The sequence below is a fragment of the Eulemur rufifrons genome, chromosome 9 (genome assembly GCF_041146395.1).
Source record: "Eulemur rufifrons isolate Redbay chromosome 9, OSU_ERuf_1, whole genome shotgun sequence".
Taxonomy (NCBI): domain Eukaryota; kingdom Metazoa; phylum Chordata; class Mammalia; order Primates; family Lemuridae; genus Eulemur; species Eulemur rufifrons.
In genome coordinates, this window is record NC_090991.1 from 431,431 (window position 1) to 457,114 (window position 25,684).

General features: G+C 53.7%; 1 protein-coding gene across 2 annotated transcripts; it reads left to right on the plus strand.

Annotated features, from left to right (window-relative positions):
* Positions 1–1,775: 1,775 nt before the first annotated feature.
* On the plus strand, positions 1,776–20,959 carry FLCN (folliculin). Of its 2 annotated transcripts, XM_069481836.1 has the most exons (14): positions 1,776–1,827; positions 4,068–4,176; positions 5,159–5,239; positions 7,826–8,098; positions 9,208–9,354; positions 10,318–10,539; positions 11,539–11,699; positions 13,309–13,400; positions 14,920–15,110; positions 16,892–17,005; positions 17,746–17,869; positions 18,861–18,992; positions 19,097–19,202; positions 20,244–20,959. In XM_069481836.1, the coding sequence occupies exons 4-14, from the start codon at positions 7,850–7,852 to the stop codon at positions 20,443–20,445; spliced, it is 1,740 nt and encodes a 579-aa protein (XP_069337937.1). In that variant the 5' UTR covers positions 1,776–1,827; positions 4,068–4,176; positions 5,159–5,239; positions 7,826–7,849; the 3' UTR covers positions 20,446–20,959. The 2 variants fall into 2 exon arrangements, with proteins under 2 accessions (XP_069337937.1, XP_069337936.1); XM_069481835.1 differs by lacking the exons at positions 1,776–1,827; positions 4,068–4,176; positions 5,159–5,239 and adding an exon at positions 10,024–10,086 and having other exon boundaries at positions 5,254–8,098.
* The last annotated feature ends 4,725 nt before the right edge of the window (positions 20,960–25,684 follow it).

Below are 25,684 nucleotides of genomic sequence, written 5' to 3' on the forward strand. Positions count from 1 at the left end.
TGCATGTGCCTATTCTGGAAATTTCATATAAACAGAAGCATATACTGTGTGGTCCTCTGTGACCATCTTCTTTCACTTATGTTTTCAAGCTTCATCCATATTGTAGCATGTAAAGTTCACTTCATTCCTTTTATGGCTGAATAATATGCCAAGGTACAGATATCCACTCATCAGCTGTGGTTTCCACTTCTGGGCTATTATGAATAATGAATGCTGCTATGGATTCAGGCAGTCCCCGGGTTAGGAATGACTCAACTTACAGCCATTCCATACTTACGAACAGGCTCTCGAGGCTCCCCATAAGGATAATTTATAATTAAATTAATAATTTGGGAATTAGTTTCTTCCGCACATGTAAACAAACCCACATGGTATAAGCGGTTCCTTGGTGTGGCATCTTTATGCTAGCGGCCAGTCTCATAGGTAGATAGAGTAGCAACTGATAGAAACATACGAACACCAACAATCAGAAGATCCAGAGCTGAGAAAGTTCATGACAAAAGAATGAGCTGAAGCCTTTCATCTCACTGAAGCAGGATTTGCTAAACTCAAGGAGCAAGATCCCAACGTTGAATGGTTTGCAAAGGTTTACCGTGAAGCTAGTAAGAACATTAGCTGCTACAGGGCCACTTAGGATGAAAAAAAGAAAAAGGCTGTGCAAACCACCCCAGATGCCTTTTTCAAGAAACCAACTTCAGTGGTCAGCTCCCTCCTCCACAACGGGATCAACCCTGACCCTGCAGCGCGACCTCCATCATCATCTGACTAATGTCAGCTACCGTCTTGCTTCCAAAATGCCCCTTTCAGTAAGCAAGACACTGATGCAACAATAGCTGAGTGTTAACCTTTAATATTCTTTTTAAAAATTGTCTATCTATTGCCTATCTAAACTTTTTGTGTGAATTTGTTTTTATGTTCTGCTTGTTTGAACTAAAAGAAACAGCATAGTAGTTTCTGTAACTTATTATTATAGTACAAGGGTATTATTATTGTTACGTATCACACTATATTATCACATATGAACCATTATGGTATTGTCATTATTATTATTACCGTACATGCGCTGTCATCCGGGATCTGAGTAACGTACGAATCCGACGTTCTCAGGGCCGTGTCTGGTCGTATCCGGAACTGCCTGTGCATATGTGAGTCAGTAATTGATTTACGTTTTCTTTAAAGACTTGGATGCGCCACCAGCGTGGGGGCCGAGGAGGAGGGAGACTCCTGCCCCGCCCTCCGCGCGTGGGGGACGCGGTCTCCCCGCGGCCGCTGTCACCTGGGGCCGCTGTCACCTGGCTGGCCGCGCCGCGGTCCCGCCACCTGCCGGCGCCGCCCACCGTCCCCGTGCGGGGAAGACCGGTTCCAGCCGCAACGGTTATTGAAAATCAACGTGAAGCCAAAAGAAGTTACGGCCTCTCGTAATGTTCTGTTCTTTATTTCTCTCTTGTAAGTGCAGAGAGAGTCTCAGGCGGGCTGTATTTTCCCTGAAATCTCTTTTAAAAGGGTTTTAAACTTTAGCATGCCCCCACGTTTGCAGTGGTTTCCTCCGGCATCCCCGCCGCGCGGCTGGAACCATCGGTACTTCCGGATGGGGGTGGCCGAACGCGGCGGGCAGCGGCAGCGGGTTCCCGCCGGGCTCGGCGCTCCGGACTCGGGCCGCGTCGCGGGTGTGCGGGCCCGGCGGCCCCTCCGGCCTCGCAGTGCGGGCGCCCGGCGGCCCCGCACACCCCCGCACACCCCCGCGGGTCGGGCGGTGGTACGGCCCGGCCTGGTCACGAGCCTCGGCGCCGCCGGGCGGCCGGGCCGCGGGGACAGCGGGGACCCCGGGTGAGTGTGCTGGCGCCAGGCTCGGCCGGCTGTCCCCACGGGGCCAGGGCCGCGTCGCCGTCCCCGCTGCGGGCTCGGACCCCGCGTGAGAGCCCCGCTGAACCGTCCCCGCCTGCGGCCGTCAGGCGCGACGGGGCCGGGAGCGGGTCCCGGGGTCGGAGCCGCTTTCCGGGCGGGCTGGGGCCGGGGCCGAGGCCGGGGCGGCGGGGCCGGGAGCGGGTCCCGGGGTCGGAGCCGCGTTCCGGGGGGGCCGGGGCCGGGGCCGAGGCCGGGGCGGCGGGGCCGGGAGCGGGTCCCGGGGTCGGAGCCGAGTTCCGGGGGGGCCGGGGCCGGGGCCGAGGCCGGGGCGGCGGGGCCGGGAGCGGGTCCCGGGGTCGGAGCCGAGTTCCGGGCGGGCCGGGGCCGGGGCGGCGGGGCGGGAGGCGGGAGCGGTCGGGCCGAGGGGCTGCGGGAGGGGCACAGCCGAGGCTGCGTGGTCGGAGCGGGGCGCGGGCGGTTAGGGTCGGAGGCGACGACGAGGCCTAGACCCTGAGGCTCGGGGGGAGGGTGAGGGGTGAGGACTGTCCTGTGTTCCAACCCGCGTCCGGGCATCGATCTCTTCCCGCTTAACGCTGCGGTCGGACTGTGCGCTTCGCCGGCCCGCGCCCGGGTGCGGCCGCCCGTCCGCCCTCCTCGGCCCGGCGCCCCGGGAGGGCCCGCTGGTGCCCTACGAGAGCGGCTCTGTGTCCAGGTAGGGCGGCGACCGTGCTGCTTCTCTCCGGTTTGGCGGCGTTGTCGGTCGCATCCTTACCATCCGGAAACAGGGTTAGCCCAGGGACTGGCCTGTTGTGGATCGAGGTACAAGGAGGTCGCCAGCAACCGTGGGAGACAAGGCGAGGAGGAGCTTGCTGAAGTAGGCACTGCTGGGGGCACCGGACGTTACTTTGAAAGTAATTGAGTGACAGTAGCCGGTGACACTGTGCTGGCCTTTTAGTGTCACGTGTCAGGCAGCTCCGTTGTAAGTGCAAGTGCAGGTGAAAGGTGGAGACAGAAGAGCCACAGCGTGGGCAGCCTGAGCTGGAGGGACCCCCTTCCGGACCCCCCACCTTTGCACGGGGATCCCTGCTGTGGACTCAGTGAAGCTCCCCAGTGGGAGACTAGTTATATGAGCTCCATAGCAACTGCTAGTTAAGATCCGTTCTAGTACCTTATTTCCTTACACAGTGCTCTTATTTAGCCACCTCTTTGGTCTTCCACGTGGCTGAGAAGACCCTCGCGAGGAGGGAGAAGTAGCCCCGGGTCAGGGCACAGTCGCTGCCAGGCCCGTGGCTCAGCCAGTGGGGGTGGCGGCTGCGGACCCCGCTCCGCCTCGCCAGGGAATTCAAGTACTTGCTTTGAGTATGGTGATGATGAAGAGCGTGTCAGGCAGGGGAAGGTTTCTGTTTCTTCCTTGGTTCTAGAAAGCTTGCTGGGAAGGAAGAATTGTGAGGCGCGCTCAAACCAGTTTGTTTTCTTCAGCAGACTTGGGGTAGAGGCTGGAGTTGGGGAGTGAAGGAAGAGCCTCGTGCTGCGCAGCTGTGGTCCCCCGTGCAGCGTTAGGCCTGCGGCCTCGGCTCTCGGCTGGTATTCAGAGAGGCGAGGTGACACATTTGGCATCACCTGGCTGGTGGGGTCTAGGTCTGTGTGACTCCAGTGGCTGCCTGCGTGTGTGGCACACGTGAGACAAGTATTCAGAATCTTGTCAGACCAGTGCTTTTCATTTAAAAAAATAATAAAAGTAATAGCCGGTGTTGATCCTGAGTTCCTGGGTGCTGGGAAGGACCTCAGCAACATTGTCTCTGATTCCCCCCCCACTGGAGGAAGAGAGGGGAGAAACTTCTAGGCCTGCAGCCCGAAGGGTTAAATCGGCAGGATGTGTGTGCTGACAAAGCAGCCCCCTCATAACCAAAAGTAGGCAAGAGCAGGACTTCATATTTTTCAATATTTTATACTTTCAAAAGATATTTAAATAATATATTTATAACTAAAGGGATCCTGTATCAGATATTGCTTTCGAGGTGCAAGACTTTAGCTAAACGTCAGCTGCAGTGTCAACTTGCTGTCAGCTAGCATCCCAAAGGCCTGCTAAGCTGTTCAGAACCCCAGGGACTCTAAATCCTCATCTGAGACTTGATGGTTGGCTGTAAGCTACTTGAAAAATGTTTCTTCATGCTACAAAGACCACTGCTCTTAGAATTAACTCTGGGTTTTTCCTTACCTAGAAAACATCAGGTCCTCTCGTATGACTGCTGTCACCACAGCTGACCCATTTGGCAGAGGCCCTGCGTGGTCAAGGCAGGATGCTGCAAGTGTGATTCTGTTAAGAATAAGGTTGGTGTCGATGCTCTTCAGATGGGGTGAAACTAAGTCAAGGACTGCTATGATGTGGCCGTCTTGCCAGAAGGGACCTTATTTCTCTTCTGTTTGTGCCTCTCAGAGGAAGACTTGGCCTTCTTTTCTGGGGTCAATGTCTCTGCATTTACATTGGGTCCTGATACCCTATCCTCCTCCTCCACCTTTTTGTCCCATCAGTGGTCTCCTTGTCTCCTTGCACAATGGATTGTTAAACCATTGTTTTCCTTGACTTCACAGTGGTGAGCTTCGTGGCCCCTTCATTTAACTCCAGTCCATTTGGATTCTGTGCAAATAGACTCCATCTGTCCTTTCACAAAGATGTGCTTATGAGCCTCTCCTGTCTGTGGACACCTCCACTTTCTGTGGCAACAACTGTCATCTCTGTGGAGAACTCCTAAATGTACTTATTTATCCAACACACATGAATTTGGTACCACCTATGAACTGTTGTAGACGCTGGGGATACAGCAGTTAACAAGACAATGTCTCCAGCTTTAGGAGACTTTCATTCATAGCAGGGAAGCACAAACAATGCAGGTTCTAGTAGGAGGAGCACTTGCACTCACAGCAGAGGAAGTGGGTGACGGGGTTGCAGGGAAGTGGCCACTCTGAGCAAAGGACATGCCGGTGGAAGCCGAATGGTGAGGAGGAGTGAGCCAGGTGGAGGTGCGCAGCGTGTTCCAGGCCTTTACCCCTGCCTGCCCTGCCCTCTCTCGTACTACACCTGGAATCTCTGTGGAGCCCTTGATGCTTCCAGCGAAATGTCCTACTGTCTCTTAAGTTTTACGCATCTCCTTTCCCGCCGCCACCTCCCTCCTGGAACACCCCCGCAGACACTGGCCCTCCACGCCCTGCCAGCCCCTGCGTCTCCCTCTCTGATCCGCACACCTGGCTCCCCAGCAGCCCTGCTGACGTTCTCTTCACATGTCTGTTTTGTGTCTGCCTCTGCCATTCCCAGTGTGACCGCCCGAGCTCCAGCCCTACCCTAGGCAGGAGGACAGGTGCTGTGCAGCGGAGAAACCAATTACAGAAACATCAGGTGGGTCACAGCGTTAGTGGGCAGGCTGGAGCAGCAGGCTGCACGCACAGCCCCTGGCAGGGAGGGGACTGCTGGGAGGGCCCAGCTGGGGACACACCCCAGGCACGGCTCATCAAGGAGGCTGTCCGGGGAAGCCTCCGTACCCGCCACCGCTGTGCGCGTTCACTCTTTGCTGCTGCTTTGCCTTCCTCCTGGGGATGCGTCGTAGGCCGTCTCACTGGCCTGGCCAGGGTCATCACACCCTTCCTGCCGGGCTGAGGACGAGAATGTCTAGCCCTTGGCTCCATATTGGGGGAGAAGGTCCCCAAAAGAGAATACGGTCCTGCTTGGTGTCTGCTGCTTGGTTGAACGTTCAGAAATTTAAATGGTTCCTCATGGTGTGGAGCAAGGCTGTCCAGTAGAGCGTTCTGTGGTGGCAGAAATGTTCCCTGACCTGTGCCATTCAGAGCAGTGGCCACGAGCCACATGCACACTTGGGACGTGGCCAGTGAGAAAGAAAGGCTGAGCTTTTGTCCTAGGTAATTTAAATTTAGTTGCCACACGTGTCTGTGGCCACCGTATTGGACAACATGGGCCTGGAGTGTGCACGGTCATTCTAGCCTAGCATTCCAGACCCTCCTCCAGCGGTCCGCGTGGCCTCCTTTGTCACAGTCTGCTGGCTGCAGTTGTCGCTGCCGCTATGCCTTTGTTCCTGTGGTCTTGTTTCTAGAGCATCTCTCTGCTTGTCAGAAACCAGTGGACAGGCCCCATCTTCAGAGCCTCCCGAGTATCCCCAAACAGAGAGGCCCCTGTATCTGCTGTCCCTCCTGTTGTGAAGGGTGAAGTCCATCAGTGCTGCCCACAGCGCTCGCACTAGGCCTGTGGCCTTGACACCATTCATCAGATTCTGCTGAGCTGAAGCCAGGCTTGGGGGGCAGGTGGCCCTTCCTTGACTCCACGTCCCTGCCAGGTGCTGCCCTGTTGCTGTCATTGGCACAGAAACTCTCGGAAGGGTTGTCTGGATTCACTGCCTCGAGCTTTTTCTCCACCAGAGATGACTCTTGTTAAGGTCACCGGTGACCTCCACATTGCTCTGCGGGTGACCATACCCTCCTTGTTTTTTGAATTGGGATAAAATATACATAACATGAAATTTACTATTTTAACCATGGTTAAGCGCACAGTTGAGTGTGAGCACTGACTGCCGCGCAGCCGCCAGCACCGTCCACGTCCAGGACCCTCGTCTTGCAGAACTGAAACGTGCCCACTAAACTCCAGCTCCCCCCCGCGGCCCCCCAGTCCCAGCAGTCACCACTCTACTGTCTGTCTCTCTGGACTGAACTGCTCTAGGTGCCGTGCATGAGTGGAATCACACAGCATTTGTCCTTTTGTGACTAACATAATGTCCTCAGGGTCCAGCCATGCTACCGCATGTGGCAGGATTCCCTTCCTTTTGAAGGCTGTGTGCGGTCCATCTCCCCCTTGTTAAAGCACTCACCTGGCTGCTGGGTGACCTGGAGCCCCTCCTGCCTCCCTGGCCGTGCTGTCAGCTGGGCCTGCTCCTCCTCCCTTCTCACGCCTTGAGTTCCCTGGAAGTCCCACGCCGCTGTGTGTCTCCGCAGAGGCTCAGCAAGCGCTCGCTGGGCCTCCACGCGCCTGCTCCCGGCATTCTTCCTGGCCCTCCCTTCGTGCCCTGTACCCCCATCCATAGTCTTGCCACCCTTCCTTGGGAACGTGGCCACTGTCCCTGTCCCTCGGATCTATGGGATGCCTCAGCGGGTTCCCCACCTAGCACTGGCCCTCTGCAGTGGTTTCTGCCTGAATAAGCCTTTTAAAATGAAATTCAAATTTCAGGTCTCTCATCTGAACCCACCAAAGCCTCTCAAGTCTCTGAAAAAATCTTTCCATGGCCTGGAGGGGCTGTGGGATCTGCTTCCTGCCCCCGGTGCCTATCTCCTGCTCTTCCCCAGAAGTTCCGACCACCCCCTAGTGCCAGCCCTGGTCCCTTCAGCTCTCGCTGGGGGAGCCCTGGGGGCCAGTCCCCGCAGGTCTCCCGCTCTTGTGGGTGTTTTCCACCCCAGCCCCGCGCGGTCTTCGTGACGCTCCTCACCTGGTGGGCAGGAACACGTCTCCCTGCGTCCGCCAGCAGGAGTTCGGCTGCACGAGGGCAGCACCTGCAGCCTCAGCCGGCAGCAAACATGTACCAGCGGAGGGAACCTCTCCTCGAACCCTGTGGCCTTTTATTCGTGTTGCTCCAACGAGGTTTGCCATATTTAGCTGTTTTGTCACCCAAGGACGTGTCCTGTCTGCGCCATCGGCCTCAAGCCCTAGCACAGTTGCACCCAAAGGTTTTCTGCGTGCCTGTTCACCCACGTTCTCCCTCCTCTGTGCTGTGAGCCCTGTGCTCAGGGACCCTGTCTGTCTGTCCTCCTCTCGGCTCCCTGAGCCCAGGCAGCACTGACGGAGAGCAGCCGCCCCACGGCGCTGGCCGGGGCAGGCGGGGAGTCCACCGCCGACACCCACGTGCTGCCTGTGCCTCAGAGGTGCTGGGGAGGTCTCACCGTGAGCAGATGCTGGCCAGCTGACAGGTCCCCCGCAATCCCCCAGGCTTCTTGCAGTCTCCAAGGCACCATGAATGCCATCGTTGCTCTCTGTCACTTCTGCGAGCTGCATGGGCCTCGTACTCTCTTCTGCACGGAGGTTCTCCATGCCCCACTTCCTCAAGGGGCTGAGAACAGGGACAGCCCTGGCCAGGGCGAGCAGGCCGAGGAGGAGGAGGGCGGCATTCAGATGAGCAGCCGGATCCGCGCGCACAGCCCAGCGGAAGGAGCCAGCGCCGAGTCCAGCAGCCCTGGGCCCAAAAAGTCAGACATGTGTGAGGCAAGTGTCTCTGGGGTCTCAGGAACATTTTGCTCTCTTTGTGAGAAGTGTGGGATGGACAGGAGACCCTGCAGTCCCAAGAGCTGGGGGCGAGAGCTTCAGGGCTGACACAGACGGCTTCTCAGGGAGCCGGTGGCTGGCATGTATGTCTCTGTGCCTCCCTGCTGTGGCATCCACCTTTGTGTTCATGCACTTCAGCCTGTCCTGGGCAGGAGTCTCCGAGGCCGGGTGCTCCCAGCGGAGTTTCCTCCTTGTAGATCCCCAGGGTTCCATGTTGAGCTCTGGGAAATTAGTTTACATTTCCCCTAATGGGCCACTTCTTTGCATGGAGGACCTGGGTCAGGACCCCAAAGCAGGGCTGGATATCAGACCTGCCACTAGGTGCAAACAAACCAACCTCGTTCGTTTGGTTCCACTGAGAAGCAGACTACACGTGAGAGGTTTATCTGTTGCTGGAGGTGCCTGCGAGAGGCGCAGGGACAGAAGGTGGGGAGTGCCTCAGACCTGGGGGGCCACAGCTGGAGGGAAGGAGGGCTCAGCCAGCCAGCGGGAGAGTCTTTGAGCCAGGATTGGGGTTGCCCTTGGAGGAGTCCTCTGGCCCGGGGAGGAGCTTGCCTCCGTGCCCTCCTGGGGCCCCGGCAGCTGTTAGTTCCAAACCAAGCATAGAGGGGTGGGGGGGTGGATGAATCACCCAGAAAAGTGGCCCAGAGCACAGTGTGTGCCCCTTGCCAGCCCTGTGCCCTGAGACAGCTACTTCCTGTCTCGACCTCAGTTTGTCTTCGATGAAATGGGGGTTCTCACTGTAATTCTCTCACAGCGTGAGAATTCTTGAGTAGGATGAGATATACTACAAAGAACTCTTGCTATAGTACCTGCTGTGTGCTCAACAGGTAAGATCTGTCAGGACTACCGTCTGGCAACCTCAGCATCTCTGTGTCCTGGTTTTCCTATTTAGGAAACATTTAAGTCCACAGATAAGTACGAACCTAAAAGCCGGCTATTTTTATACAAAAATAGATTGTGTTTTCTAAGTCCAGGTTTGCGTAAGCGTAAGACAGCTCGTTACCTGCTTCCCAGCTAACAGATTTTCTTTTCCTTTCGGTGGGCAGGGCTGCCGGTCACTGGCTGCAGGACACCCGGGGTACATCAGCCACGATAAGGAGACCTCAATCAAGTATGTCAGTCACCAGCACCCCAACCACCCCCAGCTGTTCAGCATTGTCCGCCAGGCCTGTGTCCGGAGCCTGAGCTGCGAGGTGAGCCGTGTGTGGCCGTGGCCGGTCTCTGGGCGCTCACGCACCCGGGGGTGCCCGAGCAGGCCGGCGCTCGCGTCCTCACAGAGAGGGTCCGCACGTAGCGCAGCATGGGGTTGGGGTGCTGCGCTCGTCCAGAACCTAAAGAATGAGTCGTTTTGGACTCAGCTGGTTTCTGAGTGGGTGCTAGCTTTTCACTTTAAGCGCCAGACTTTTATTATTTGTCCATTCTTGATGGACATATTTCTGACATGGGAACTATTTCTAAGGTGCACAGTTCACTGCATCAGTCGCCACCTTTTCTATTTTCTCAGTCTTCATTCCCAGCCTCAGTGATCGCCACGTACTGCTCCAGAACCTGCTGAGAAGTAGATCAGTTTGTTCCCAAGCTACATGGCGGTCACTGCTGACCTTGAGTCTGAACTCCTAGGTTTGTGTCTGTCATGGAGGATTCTGAACTTCCTGCCCTGGTACCCGCTGATGAGAGGCTGAGCCCCACTGTCAGTCCTCACTGAATTGTTGCCCGTGCCTGCCTCCAGCCGATCTCATTCCTTGCTGCTGGTCTGCTAGCAGGATGGGCATGTCTGTTAGCATTGTGTGTTAAGTAAGAGTAAATACGTCACGAGGGAGGGACTGAAGTCCCCTTGTGAAAATAAAGTGTGCAGATCTTAGTCTACGAAGTATGCAGTGACTAGTTTGACCTGCTGGTTCCTCAGCGCATTCCAGATGAGCAAGGTGGCACATCTGTGGCTCAAGCTAGAAAAAGCAGCAAACCCCTGTTGGCCCTGGCGCTCCACGATGACAAATGTTGTCTTTAGGAAGCCCGACCACAGGAGCAGCAGAGTGCTCACCCTCCCTCGCACCGTCCCTATGATCAATGCCAAGGGACAAGCCGGATGACGAGGCTTCGACCTGGTGTTGCTAAGGGAGGCGAGGGCTGTCTCGAGTCCCTGTCGTTCCCTCCAGGTCTGCCCCGGCCGGGAGGGGCCCATCTTCTTTGGAGACGAGCAGCATGGCTTCGTGTTCAGCCACACCTTCTTCATCAAAGACAGCCTGGCCAGGGGCTTCCAGCGCTGGTACAGCATCATCACCATCATGATGGACCGGATCTACCTCATCAACTCCTGGCCCTTCCTGCTGGGCAAGGTCCGGGGCGTCATCGATGAGCTCCAGGGCAAGGCACTCAAGGTGCTGTCTGAGCGTGAGGCACCAGGGTGGGGGGCCTCGCATGGTAGGAGTCTTCCTCTGCACCAAGGGTGAGGCTGGGAGCCCAGGCAGCTTTATTAACCTCAGCCCGAGGCTGCTGTGTCGCCCTTGCTTCAGAGTTGGAGTCCTCTGCTGTACTGGTCTCTCCTGCCTCGATTGTCCTGGTTCTCATTCGGCTCTGGTTTCTTGGCTGGAGTCAGAACCCTTGTTCCTCCCTTGCTTCTTTGGACCTTCATCTCAGACTGTCCATTAATCCTGTTGAGACCTGCCACCTAACCCAGACCTCCAGCTGTGGCATTGTGTCTCAGGCCAGGCCAGGTCGTGCTCTGGTACCCGCTGATGGGAGGCCGAGCCCCTCACTGCCAGTTCTCACTGAATTGTTGCCCCGTGCCTGCCTCCAGCCAGCGTCATCTCAGCAGCCTCACACCACAGGGACTGTTTCTGGCTTTTGCTCCGTGTGCATGCAGCGGAGCAGGGCCCCTGCTCGTCGTGGTCACCCCCCATGGGCAGAGGAGCAGCTGTATTGGAACGTTGTTCCTTCGGCCCCACAGAAGGCAGGGCGTGCCAGAGGGCCTTGTCTCTCTCACTTTCCTGGCGGGAGCTAGTCACATGTCCCTCACCCAGAGTCTGGGTAGTGGGCCTGGAAGGGGGAGGCCCAGGAACATGGCGCTGGTGCCGCCTGCGCAGGCCGACAGCCTGCGTCCCCCTCACGCACCTGCGGAGTCGCCCGTGGAAGAGGCGGCAGGAGATAGTCTTAACTGATTCTTGTTTTCAGGTGGCTCCTAATCTAGCCCGGGAGGCAAAGCCACACTGTTTGGAATTATTAGACTGCTGGCACTTTCTGTGTTCCGTGTCACAAGAGCAGAGCAGGACAGAGCCCTCGGAAGTCAGATTTGTGAAATTTGCTGTGAACAGGCTGGGTCCGGGCTGCCAGCAGGTCCGACCTGGTTGAAGAGGCTGCCCCTTCCCTTTGCATTTCAGGTGTTCGAGGCAGAGCAGTTCGGGTGCCCCCAGCGTGCTCAGAGGATGAACACAGCCTTCACGCCGTTCCTGCACCAGAGGAATGGCAACGCTGCCCGCTCACTGACGTCACTCACCAGCGATGACAACCTGTGGGCGTGTCTTCACACCTCCTTTGCTTGGTAACGGCATCCCAGGGCTTTTAGCAGGTGTTAGAGGAAGAACAGTCATGACACGTTGACGAGACTGTCCACGAATCTGGGAGGACAGTCTTTGCAGATCTGCTCAGCTGCCTCCGCGTGGAGCTCTGCCTTGTGCTCATCGGAGAGCCCTTGTTCCCAAGGCCTCTCACCCTCGGGTGTGGAAGGCGTACTGAGGTGCAACTCACTTCCCAATTTATTAAAAACAGAAGAAGTTTTTGTACCAAGACCAGTGATTCCCTCGCTTTTTAAAAAGCAACAGTAAACGTTCATCTCAGTTTCCAAGGGTCAGGAGGTCAGAAGTGTCTTAGCTGAGTGGCTCTGGCTCAGGATGTAAGAGTTTTTGTGTTCGGGGGCTCAGCCAGCTGAGGTGTGACTGGAGGCTGCTTACAAGGCTGGCCCCACCGCGGCTGGCTGCGGGCCTGGGAAATGGCTTCCCCAGGGTGAGCCTCGGTGGCTCACCTGTAATCCCAACACTTTGGGAGGCTGAGGTGGGAGGGCTGCTTGAGGCCAGGAGTTTGAGACCAGCCTGGGCAACAGTGAGACCCATCTCTACAAAAAATAAAAATCAGCTGTGCGTGGTGGTGCACACCTATAGTCCCAGCCACTTGGGGCTGAGGCAAGAGGATCGCTTGAGCCCAGGAGTTGGAGGTTGCAGCGAGCTCTGATGATGGCACTGCACTTGAGCTGGGGTGACAGAGCAAGAAAAAAAGAGAGAATGAGGTGGAATCTTCAAGGTCTCACTGCCTGAGCTCAGCAGATACATGCTGTCACTTCCAGTACTCCCTGTTTGCTAGAAGTGTGCCATGTCACTAAGCCCAGCCTGGTCAGGGAGGGATTAGCCTCTGTCATGAGAAGAGAGGAAGGAGTTTAGTGAATCTGTGAACATACTTGAAAACCACCAGTCTGTCCTTTGGCCACAAGTTGTTTCTGTTCCTCCCATTGCAGCATATATTCACTCCTTCCAAAGTCTCTGCCCCCAAATTCTCATTCCTACGTAACCTCAGCTTGAAATCTAGGATCTCACATCTAAATCCAGTCCTGGGCCACTATAATCCCAGCACTTTGGGAGGCCAAGGCAGGAAAATCACTTGAGCCCAGGAGTTCTAGACCAGTCTGGGCAATATAATGAGACCCTGTCTCTAAAAAAAAAAAAAAATCTTTTAATTAACTGGGCATGGTGGTACGTGCCTGTAGTCCCAGCTACTTGGGAGGCTGAGACAGGAGGATCGTTAGCCCAGGAGTTCGAGGCGGCATTGAGCTGTGACGATGTACCGCTGCACTGCAGTCTAAAAAAACAAAAACAAAAACAAACTCTTGCACTGGGATCAGAGCAGCATCCCAAGTCTCTGGTCTGTAATGTTCCTCCTGCCCCCACTTGTCCCACCTACCTTTCTTTAAAGGCCCTTGGTCATTTGGCTTGCAGAATTACCTGCACTGAGGATCTTGCTGGTTGTGGCCCTGTGGTGTTCAGCATGTTCTTTTATGCCCATGTCTTCTGCACACTGTTGGCTAGATCAGGAGCCAGGTGAACGTCGGGTTTGGTTTTCCCTTTGGCAACAAGGCTCACACCTGGCGCTGCGTTCTCCAGGCTCCTGAAGGCATGTGGCAGCCGACTGACCGAGAAGCTCCTGGAGGGTGCACCGACCGAAGACACCTTGGTCCAGATGGAGAAGCTCGCTGGTGAGGCTGGGGTGCTGCTGCTGGGGACTCGGTCCACGGTGGCCATCGGGGGCCCCCCGACTCTGCTGTCCTGGCGGGAAGAGCGGATGAAGGGAAAGATGGCTCTGAATGAGTGCAGGATGAGCCCGTGTGACGCCTGCCATTGGCCTGGGTATATTTGTGCTTTCCCGCCTCATTTGCCTTGACAGGCACGTGAAAGAATCTGTTCCCCAGGTAGGCTGGGAAAATCCGCTATCGGATTGTCTGTGGAGAGAACTGGCTGATTGAAGGTACCTGTTTTAGGATGATGGCCACATGCTTGGCCGCACAGGTCGCCTCTTAGCCTTTGTCCCTTTACAGATGAAACACCCTGTTTCAGGTGGACCTAGGCTTTCCATCAAGGGCAGTGGTTTCCCAACCTCCCAGGTGTCTGGGCTTCCCCGGGTTCCCGATCGGAATCTCTGTGTCTGGGGCTAAGGGCCCTATTGTGTTCAGCTGACTTTCCAGGGACCCCTGGTTTCTCTTCTGCCGAGCTTCTGCCAGGATTGATTCGATTTTTGGTGCTCCAGGTCCCCGGTCCCAGCCGTGGGATGGGCACACAAACTCTTGACGTGTGTTGTATGCGGCTGTCATTAGTAATGCTCCCCATGCTGCAGTTCGCAGATGACTGGCCTTCTGGACAGTCAGGTCTGGCTCCTGCAGGGAAGCACTTGGCTCTCACGCGTGCTCAGATACGCTTTCCTGAGCAGCGTCTCGATGGCAGCAGGGCACGCTCAGGAAGGTGAAGCCCTGCGGTCTGCCCTCATGCATCAGGCGGCCCAGGAACCAAGAACTTGTACTGCTGTGCTGATCGTGCGGTCTGTGCTGGTGCGGATGGTAAGGGCAATGTCGCGGTCAGCTGCCTCACGCAGAGCCAGGTCCGTTAAGGCCTTCATGAGCTGGAACACAGCATGCGGGAGGCAGCGTCGAGTTTCGAGCTGCAGCACAGTCACGGGGGAGCTGGCATCGGGGTTCAGGGCGCAGCCCTTGGAGTCAGACAGACCTGGCTTCAAGTCCTGGCTCTGCTCCTCCTGCGTGTCCTGCCCTGTGGGTCTCATGACACGAAATGGAGATGTCATTTGTGAGGGCTGCCACAACGGGAGTGATACTTCATCTGTGAAATGGGCTAAGAGTGCTGATGCCAGGACGGTGGAGAGGACTAAATGGAATGATGTGTGGATCCCTGAGACCAACGCCTGGCAGGCTGTGCTCAGTAGACACTGCCCGGCGTGTTCGTCATTGGTTTGAGTTTTCTCACCAACAGTGAGCAGCTTGTGGTCCTTGAGTGAGTGCTTCTAAGACTTACCGTGATGTTCTGAGTTCAGTAGACAGCACTGAGCCCTCCCTGCCCTCCCCCGGGTTCCCAGGGCAACAGGGAGCATGGACAGCTGGCCACAGCCCGGAATCAGTACCCGTTAGCCTCGGGCTGCAGTCGCACAAAGAGACCGTTGCATCCAAGGGGCAGTACATTCTGTAACTGTCCTTGTCACCTGTCTTGCAGACTTAGAAGAGGAGTCAGAAAGCTGGGACAACTCCGAGGCCGAAGAAGAGGAGAAAGCTCCTGTGTTGCCAGAGGGTGCAGAAGGGCGGCCGCTGGGCCAGTGCCCGGCAGGGGCCTCCTCGCTGTCAGGCCGCGGGGGCTGGCAGCCCCGAAAGCCGCCAGTCTTCAAGTCCCTTCGGCACATGCGGCAGGTAGGCGGCAGAGGGCAGCCACGTCAGCGACTTGGAGAAGAGTCCAGTGTTCTCCACCCGGCACACTTTGTGGGCCCATTATCTTCCAAACCCAGCAGGCCATGACCAAGAACCTTCTTGGGGGGTGGCTGAAGGTACAGGGGGCATCGGGGGGTATTGGCCACAGAGTAAGTGCTCCCCTTTTAGTGACTGTAGGTGTCTTCAAAGAAAGGTCCAGATGGTCAGCGTCCCGTGGTCCTCTAACCTTCTGGAACCTCCTAAAGGGATTAAACCACCCTATTGTCGGTTTGTGTGTAGTCTCTGCTCTGTGCAGATTGAAAGTGGTGGTCATTCTTACAAAAAGTTAGGAATAACCCGTATGTCCAACTGTGGTAGTTACGGTGTATCCAGACAATGGGATGCATCATAGAAGTGAAGCAGGCAGTGTGTACAGGGTTACACGGGGGGGGGGGGGAGGGGGGGGGGGCTCTAGCCCACAACAGGATTGACCTTGGTTATATTGGGCCAGATGGGAGGAGGGGACTGCTCGATTACAAGGGCAGGTTGTCCCCTTTTTATGTCTTCTGTATTTATTTTTACAGTGAGTGTTGATTTTATCAGAAGATAGTTATTTCTGTTTTGAACATTGAGTGAGATTGATTTAATGGCAGGTGCTTGATGGGCCTTCTGGGTGAAAACACTCATTCCATCAAATCATCCTTGTTGATTGTTTATGTGGATTAAGGTTGTAAAGAACCCTGAATTCCACAAGAGGTGGGACTATTTTGAGGGTATTGGTGTTTGGTAAAATGTGGTATTGTGGCCTCCTTTTTGTTTTTTTAGTTTTGTTTCAAAGCCATGTTTGGCTTCTTAGGAGCCATGAGACAATAAGCTGGACTCTCTGAACCCCAGTGTCATGGGAGTTAATGAAGGGTGGACTGCTCTAGATTACAGGATAAAGACATGACAGCTAAGAGCAAGCATGATCTTAAAGGGCTCCTGGATCAAAGGAACAGCAGCCATAAAGGAGATTTTCAGGCTGGGTGCAATAGCTCACACCTGTAAACCCAGCACTTTAGGAGGCCAAGGCAGGAGGATCGCTTGAGGCCAGGAATTCGAGACCAGCATAGCAAGACCCCCCTCTCTACAAAAAAGTATGAAAATTAGCCGGGCATGGTGGTGTGTGCCTATAATCTCAGCTACCTGGGAGGTTGGGGCGGGAGGATTGCTTGGGCCCAGGAGTTCAAGACTGCATTGAGCTATGATGGCACCACTGCACTCCAGCCTGCATGACAGAGCAAAAAAAAAAAAAAGACACGTTCAGAGTGTTGGGCTTGTGCGTGTGGCATGTGACTGAGCATGAGGTATGTCACGTCCACACTGTCTTCCTGGACACAGCCATGGTCTGGGGAGTGGGGGAGCCCTGGCTTTGCCGGGTGCTTACGTGTCCTGGGGTCTGCAGCTTTCTTTCAAGTGGTTCAGCAAAATAAAGTGTCCATAAAGAGAAGGTGAATGTTGCAAAAAGTTAACACCTTTCTGCTTCAAATTTTTAAAAATTAAATTGGGAAAAGATCTCAAGGGTCCAAGAGCTTTCAAATCTGACTTTTAAGTGCAGATCTGGGGACTTCCACTGGGCAAGTTATCCAGCCTCAAGCTGAGAAGATAAGTGACTTTCTCTTTCCTGACCCATCTTCCTTTGCTTTACAAAGTTTCTTAACACATGAATGAAATAACTTGCATTGGAGGGGAGAGGAAAAATATTCCTGTCAATCATGCAGGAAGCACTGCATTCTATTTTTTAGGTGCTGGGTGCCCCGTCTTTTCGCATGTTGGCCTGGCATGTTCTCATGGGGAATCAGGTGATCTGGAAGAGCAGAGACGTGGACCTTGTCCAGTCAGCTTTTGAAGTTCTTCAGGTAAGAGCATCGTTCCCTCATGTGTAGGTAGCGGGACGGTTTCTGGCCCAGGGCCTGGCTCTAGGTGGGAATGGCAGGATGCGTCAGCTGCTCAGTGCAGAACCTCGTGAGCAGCTCATGCCTGAATCTGAGACCGGGGTCTTTTTCTCTGCTGTTAAAAATGGCAGTTGTGGGTGTTTCTTAGTCCCGTGGAAGGAGTCTGTGCTGTCCTGATAGATTTGTAACTACCTACCCCGCCTATTCCTCCTCAGTCTCCGATTCCCTCTACGAGGCCACCTGAGTGGCTCACGCTGCCGCAGAGGCAGGCAGGGCACTGCGCCTCCCTCTGCGGGGGCGTTCTCGACGCGGGCTTTGGGCGGGAGGGCGCAGCCTGCTGCCCCCTCCGGAAGTGCAGCGGGCACCGAGCGGCTCTGGCCTGATGCCGGCGAGGCCGTCAGAGCGCGTGTGCGTGCCTGCTGACTGCAGAGCCCGCGAGGGAGCAAAGATGAATGTGGCGCCATCTCCGCGGAAGCTTCTCCCTGGGTGGGGAGACGGACAAGCATCTCACTGCAAAGCAAGAGGCAGCACAGTCGGCGTGCGACTGAGGCCACGATAGAGCGAGGGCCGTGGCGTGGAAGGCACCCCGCAGCCTGCGGGACCAGGGGCGCCCCCGGGAGGAGGGAGGCCGTGGGCCGGGCTGCGGGAGCGTGTGGGTTCGGGTGACAGAGACGGGCCAGGCTGTGTTGCTCTGTCCTCCGCAGACCATGCTGCCCGTGGGCTGTGTGCGCATCATCCCGTACAGCAGCCAGTACGAAGAGGCCTATCGGTGCAACTTCCTGGGGCTCAGCCCACACGTGCAGATCCCCACCCACGTGCTGTCCTCAGGTGCGTGCCGCCGCGGGCCGCGGGTGCGTGGACTCTCAGGGCAGAGTCCGTGTCTCAGGGCCCAGGGTGGAACCGGATCTCAGTCGTGGGTTTGAGGACGTGGCCCGCTGGCCTCACAGGCAGGAGCCCCCATCGAGGGGCCAGCTGACCCGTGGCTGTCTCCCCAGGGTGGGGCTGGACGGGATGGCCTTTCGGGGGCAGGCTCCAGGTCACAGTCCTGGGAGCAGGAGGGCACGCGGCCACCGAGAACAGCACATGTGGCCACTGAGGGCTCACTGTCCTGATGAGTGGACGTCATGGGAGTCAGGGCCGGCCTCTCCCCCTCCTCGTGCGCCCCAGTCTTCTCCTTCCCTACGCCTGGGGCCTGCCCTGAGGCTCCTGGCGCCGGGGCTCGTGCCTCTGCCACCAAGAACCCGGACTCAGATCATCCCTTACCTTTGGTTCAGGGATGCCCACAAGTCGGCCTCCCAGCAAGTCAGTGGCTTCTCTGAGCACATCTGTGAGGGGCAGGGAGGCACTCAGCCGCCGCCAGCAGACCCCGTTCAGCACCCAGGCCGGGCCGTGAGGCCCTCGCTGAGAGCCAGTGCCTTTTCCTGGGCAGTGTTAGAAACACAGGCCCTTCCTTCAGAGAGAGGCTTGAAAGCCTTACGCTGCTGGCCGCGTGACCTTGGGCACCTTACGTAACTTCTCTGGTTCCATCTCCCCATCTGTAAAATGGGGGTAATGGTGGGACCATCTTCATGGAGTTGCTTAGTGTGAAGTGAATTGATATATATAAAGTAATTGATGATTATTGTAATATAAGTTATTAGCTTAACGGCTGCACAAGTTAACCCTTAACCCTATTCACAAGTAAACTGCAAAGGGTTTCAATACCAAAGCATTACTCGGGAGACCTTTGCCCGGGGTGTTTCCTTGTCGTGAATTCCGTGGGCTTGTTGAGGGTCAGTGAGCAGCACAGAAGGGGCCCGCGTGTCTTGTGTTGCCGCAGAGTTTGCCGTCGTCGTGGAGGTCCACGCCGCCGCCCGCTCCGCCCTCCACCCCGTCGGGTGTGAGGACGAGCAGCCCCTGAGCAAGTGCGAGTTCCTGGTGACCAGCGGGAGCCCTGTCGCCGCAGACCGAGGTGGGCGCTGCTGAGCCTGGTTACCTTCTCCTCGGGAGGAGGAAGGGCGTGGAGCCCCCGGCCCAGCACTGACGGCCCCGCTTTGCCTCTGCCTGTTTTCCTAGTTGGCCCCACCATCCTGAACAAGATCGAAGCGGCTTTGACCAACCAGAATCTGTCTGTGGACGTGGTGGACCAGTGCCTCGTCTGCCTCAAGGAGGAGTGGATGAAGTAAGCTCGCAGCCTCCGCTTGAGGGGCTGCTTTGCGTTGTCACCAGGGAGGGTCGAGCTAGCCGCCGCGGTGCGTTCCGCCGAGGAGAACCAGCAGCTGTTTCCAAAAAGAGACTGGCCGTGGCCACTGACGGAGGCACTTAGAGTAGAGGTTGAGACCGTGGGCTCCAGACCAGCGCTGCCACTTGCCAGCATGGGTGACCCTGAGGTGACCAGCATCTCCCGCCAGGCACCTGCTCTGGGGGTGGGGGTGGCGCCCAGCTCTGAGCGCTGTGGAGGGCCAAGGGAGGACTCCAGATGTGCAAAAGAGGTTCGTAACTGAAGCTGTTATTTTGCTGCTGAATTCACTTTTAAAATCTGAAAACTCTGTAACATGTGCTCCCTTTGTTTTAAAGCAGTTACTTTATTTCCTTCTGCCTTGATTCTGGGTAATTTTTTGTCAAATTTAGCCAAACATCATCCTGATTTCTTTTTTTTAGAATCTCACTCTATTGCCTGGGCTGGCGTGCCGTGGGGTCAGCCTAGCTCACAGCAACCTCAGACTCCTGGGCTCAAGCGAACCTCCTGCCTCGGCCTCCCAAGTAGCTGGGACCACAGCACTCGCCACCAGGCCTGGCTAATTTTTCTGTTTTTAGTAGAGACGGGGTCTCGCTCTTGCTCAGGCTGGTCTCGAACTCCTGAGCTCAAGCGATCCTCCAGCCTCGGCCTCCCAGAGTGTTAGGATTACAGACGTGAGCCACCGCGCCCGGCCCCTTATTTCAAATAATGTAGTGAAACTTAAGAGCAACCAGTTTCTTCCATGAATTTAAAGAAAGCTTTTCTTTGTTTGTTTTTACTGTTCTGGCCTGCCAGGCTTGTTTCCCAGGGTTAGAACTGACGGGCCAGTGAGAGGCCCTTCCGTGTGTGGTGCCAGCTGTCACCGTGTTTGATTCCAGCTCGGCCTGTGGAGCTCCTGCTGGTGCCGAAGGCGTGTGGGCCCACAACCAGCACTCTCGGGGTTGTGCTCTGCTGTCTGAGTGTTTTGTCTTTGGTTTTCCACAGCAAGGTGAAGGTCCTTTTCAAATTCACCAAGGTGGACAGTCGGCCCAAAGAGGACACGCAGAAGCTCCTGAGCATCCTTGGCGCGTCTGAGGAAGACAACGTCAAGCTGCTGAAGTTCTGGATGACAGGCCTGAGCAAGACCTACAAGTCGCACCTCATGTCCACTGTCCGCAGCCCCATAGCCTCGGAGACACGGAACTGACCCACCCACCGCACACGTCTGCTGGAAGTGGTGCTGGCAGTCCACAGCCCGTCCCCAGCTCTGAGAGAGGAGGGGCTGTCCTTTGAGTTTCTGAGCTGCTGGGATGGCGCAGTGTCCTTCCTAAGAATGGGAACCGTTGGGGTTGGCTCTGCCCTCCGGGCTCTGGGGCCAGTGCCGTTCTCAGCACCCTCCCGCCCCGAGGAAGGCAGTGGGGGCGCAAGAACAACAGGATCCCTCCGCGTCCGCCCTCCTGTGAGAGAAGGCCGCAAGCAGCGCTGGCACCTAAGGCCTCAGATGTAGATGTCAAAACCCGCAGGAGAAACGGGTTGGGCCAGTCCGACGTGGGTATTTTAGCTGCAATAATATACCCTCTCTCCAGGTTAATGTTCAAACCTTTCCCATTCTGAAATTAGCAAGAGTCTTCTCAGTTTTGTGTTTGCACGTTTTGCTACAGTTGTGAGTATTCAGGACAAATGCCAATCTTTAGTCATTTCTAGTCATCTGGTTCCGCATTAAGGCTTTTGAGGGTGAAGTGGATCTTTTCCTCACCTTCAGGTCCTCGGAAATTCGTCTTAAGTCATGGGACTCGTCTTCTGAGGTGTCCCCTGCCATCGCTGGTGACATTAACCTGCACCTGGTCGGTGGAGCCCGTGATCATTTTTATTCAATGATTATACTTTGCTGAAGTGTCGGATCAAGCTGTCTGACTCGCCCAGTTCACTGTCTGTGGCGAGACCCGTAGTTTTATTCTATGTCCCTTTTGCTTTCATTGCTGCTTTCAACATTTGCATTTGGCTGCAGTTAACAACTTTTAGAGTACGATGATTTAATATAATTTCGTCATCTCACCATACATATAAATAAATATATATATGTATATATATATATATATTTTTTTTTTTTTAAGAGACAGGCTCTTGCCATGTTGCCTAGGCTGGTCTTGAACTCTCAAACTCCAGGGCTGAAGCAATCCTCCCCCCTCCGTCTCCCAAGTATCTGGGACTACGTGTGTGCCACCACGCCATCATACGTTTTAAAAAAAGGATTCATGGCTTGGAGGGATTTTCTGGCAGTTTTGCTGATTTGTTTATAGTTTTTAAGTTTGTTTAATTTATATTTAACATGAAGACTAAGTTTATATTAATATAACTAGGTATATGTATAATGCAAGAACATTGGAACACAATAAAGATATTTTTTATAAACTGCTGACTACATGGTTTTACTGGTTTAGTACCTGATATCTACTTGTGCTCAGTCCCCAGAAATGTTCTGGTTAAAACAACACCGGTGAGTGGCCGCCCCTGCGGTGTGGAAGTTTATGCTGCTGTAGTGACCCCGGACGATCTCCTCAAAGTTCGTCTTTGGAGTCGACGGTGGAGAGAAGATAACACTTTTACTCCAAAGACATCTGCTGAGTGTCTGCAACCATGTGCCTCACACTTTGTTCAACTCTAGGAAATGGCTCATCCCTTAATGATAATGTGTCTGCAAGGATCGTGGCCGGAAACACACCTGGGTGACAGTGGCAAGTCCATAAAACTGTAGGACTTGCAGTTTGGTCCTCTCATGGGAGCGGAAGGGCAGCCCCCAGCCTGCGTGGATCAGGGGAATGGAGCAGAGAGGACTGTCCGCAGTCTCGGGTGGAGACCCCTGTTTCTCTAGTGTGTGGTGTTCTCTGAGACCACAGTTGCCTGTGTTCAAAGCCAGTCCGGTGGCTGAGTCCCCGGGTAAGCAGGAGCAGCTCTGCACTCGTGCCACCGGACCTGTATTTCCAGTGCCTGGTAAATCTCATTGACAGAATGGGCGGGCAGGGCCGTGGACTGGCTGGTGTTTCTAGACAGCTGCAGACTGGCTCCTGTCGGTCAAAGTGCAGAAGAGTGGGAGACCTGGGCAGACGCTGTCTCTGTGAGTGAATAGGGTTTTGTGATTTTTATAGCTTTTCATGCCAAGTGGGAGAAATGGGAAACAAATTCTGGATCTTGGGCCTTCCCTCTGTGCGGAAAGCAGGTGAGAGTTTCCTCGGGCTTAAGTACATTAGAGATTTCAAGAACAATCTGGAGCATTCGTTCAGATTACTGGGCAATTATACAAGCATCTTTCCCAAATTTCTCCACTTAATTAATTCTGAAGACTCTTTACCAAGGAGTAAATCTCAATTAGATGCTTAAGCATTTCACATCTCTTTAACATCTGCCAAACTTTTTCTTAATTTTTTACTTTGAAATGTAGACTTACAGAAAAATTACAAAGAGAATTCCTGTATCCTCTTCACACAGCTTCCCCTAATGTTAATAGCAACACATACATAACCTTGTTCTCCAAACCGGGAAGCTCATGTTGGTTCTGTCCCATTAAATGCAGCCTTTGTTGGCGTCTGCCCAGCTCCAACGCCCCTTCCTGCTCCAGGACTCCCTGCACTGAGCGGCCACGCTTCTCTGTCTGCTCCAGTCTGACAGGTCCTCAAGCTTTCCTGGTCTTTGTGATTCTGACACTTTTGAAGTGCAGTGGTCAGGTATTTTTTAGAATGTCCCTCAATTTGAGTGTGACTTACGTTTTCTCCCAACAGAATGAGGGCATGCATTTTTGACAAGAATCCCACGGAAACGATGCCGTGCCCAGCTCAGTGTGGCATGTCAGAGGGTACATGATACTGCTGGGTCTTAGGATGATGTTAACCTTGATCACATGGTTAAGGTCATGGGGTCTGCTGGGTTTCTGCATTATAAAAACAATTTGTCACTTGATAATTAATATCTTATGAGGCCAGGCTTTGAGACTATGCAGGTATCTTGTTCCTCCTCAAACTTTTGCCTACTAATTTTAGTATCAACACCCACCAAGCTTTGCAACAAGGAGGATGTGCCTAGTTGAGGTTAGGTTGGAGAAAGCAGGACAGCTTGTCAGAAACAGAGCGGGCACTGTCCTCCAGCCTGTCCTCTACAATAGGAGTTGGCTCTGCTGGATGGGGCTTTCTGGCTACTCACATGATCAGCTTGGCTGCCTACACAGAATAAGTTTAACTCTCCTTTCCTGTTAGGTCAAGGAAACAAGTAGGCAGAAATGAGTGGGTGCAGGGGACTGGATATTTGCTTTGGAAATATTCAAATTCAAATCCTTCCCTGCTTTCCTAGCTGTGCGACCCTGAGCAAGTGACTAACCCTCTCTGAGATTTAGTTTTCTCATCTGTAAGGCCCATTTTGCAGGGTTATTGTGAGAATTAAAGGTGATAATGTTTGTGAAAACACGTCAACATTTTCTCACTTCCCACAAGTAGAGCACCTAAATGGTGGCCAGTCAGGGGAAGGAGACGGATGGCATTAACTCCACAGATTGCCTCACAGCAGAGCAGGTGGGCCAGGAATCATGTTCAGATGGACCATTCCCTGTCAGGCACATGGCTTTTCTCTGCTGGAAGTATAACTAGTGTGCTGGCGCACTGCTTAACTTTGAGACAAGTTCAGTGGAAGCAGGCTTACTGGACCACACCTCAGCCTGGCAAGTTTGGGGATGAGATGCTAAATAAAATTAATTCAGTTGCATATTCTCTGTATGTCATTTGGGTCGAGTTTGTAAGTAGTCCTTTTTTTTTTTTTTTTTGAGACAGAGTCTCACTCTGTTGCCCGGGCTAGAGTGAGTGCCGTGGCGTCTGCCTAGCTCACAGCAACCTCAAACTCCTGGGCTCAAGCGATCCTCCTGCCTCAGCCTCCCGAGTAGCTGGGACTACAGGCATGCGCCACCATGCCCGGCTAATTTTTTCTGTATATATTTTTAGTTGTCCATATAATTTCTTTCTATTTTTAGTAGAGATGGGGTCTCTCTCTTGCTCAGGCTGGTCTCGAATTCCTGAGCTCAAATGATCCTCCCGCCTCGGCCTCCCAGAGTGCTAGGATTACAGGCGTGAGCCACTGCGCCCGGCCGTAAGTAGTCTTAAAAGTCTTATAGATCCTTGCTGATTTTCTATCTCATTCTAGCAATTAATGTATTAAAAATCTTGTAACAATAATTGTTGAGTTGTCTATTTTTCCTTTCAATTCTGTCAGATTTTGCTTCATGTGTTTTGGGGCCCTAGTGTTAGGTATATATGCATTTATAGCTGGTACATCTTTCTAATAGATGGACCCTTTTATCATTATGAACTGTTCCTTTTTTCCTCTAGTCATAATCCTTGTCCTAATGTCTATGTTATCAGTCCGGCCAGTCCAGTTCTCTCATGGCTGTTTGCATGCTGGGTCTTTTTCCAGCCTCTTGCTTTCAACCTGTTTGCTTTCTCTGAATCTAAAGTGTCTGTCATGTAGACAGCATGTATTTGATCTTGCCTTTTGTTCTGTCTGATAATCTCTACTTTGTGATTTAGAATTGTCTATCTGCATTTAATGTGGCTGGATCTACATCTGCCATTTTGCTATTTTCTATGTCTCATTGTCTTTTTAAAAACTTTTCATTGTGGTAACATATATAACATAAACTTTACCATTTTAACGATTTTAATTGTACAATTCAATGGCATTAATTAAATTCATAAAGTGCCTCATGTCTTTTTGTTCCTTTTTTATGCCTTCATTTTTGCTGAACAAATCTCCTCCTCCATATTTTCTGCTAATTTTATACCTTATTACATCTATATGTGTTAACCCAGCAACACCGTGTCTGAGATTATTTTATGTATTTTAAAGAAATTAAGAGATGAAAGGATCACACACACATTTTTTATACTTATCCATATAGTTATCATTTCCAATTCTATCATTTTTTCCTATGAATCTGGTATGTTTCCTTTTAGCCTGAAGGAGTTCCTTTGGTGTTTCTCATAGGTCAGGTCTGCTATCAACAAATTCTGTTTTTATCTGAGAATATTTTTATTTCACCTTCATTTTTTGAAGAATCATTTCACTGGATTTAGAATTCTTGGCCAGGTACAGTGGCTCATACCTGTAATCCCAGCTCTTTGGGAGGCCAAGGCAGGAGGATCACTTCAGCCCAGGAGTTTAAGAACAGTCTGGGCAACATAGCAAGACCCCATCTCTACAAAAAGTAAAAACATTAGCCAAGTGTGGTGGTGCATGCCTGTAGCTCCTGACACTTGGGAGGTTGGAGCAGGAAGATAGCTTGAGCCCAGGAGTTCAAGGTTAGAGTGAGCTGTGATCGCACCCCTGCATTCACTGTAGTCCAGCCTTGGCAACAGAGTAAGACCTTACCTCTAAAAAAAAAAAAAAAAAAGACAAACAAACAAACAGGC

Bases quoted from the DNA above. Each gene is read 5' to 3' on its own strand.
- FLCN (XM_069481835.1), top strand. From the start codon at position 7,850: ATGAATGCCATCGTTGCTCTCTGTCACTTCTGCGAGCTGCATGGGCCT. The intron at 9,355-10,023 runs GTGAGCCGTGTG...TGCAGATCTTAG, and splicing joins TCCGGAGCCTGAGCTGCGAG to TCTACGAAGTATGCAGTGAC. The intron at 11,700-13,308 runs GTAACGGCATCC...TGCGTTCTCCAG, and splicing joins CTTCACACCTCCTTTGCTTG to GCTCCTGAAGGCATGTGGCA.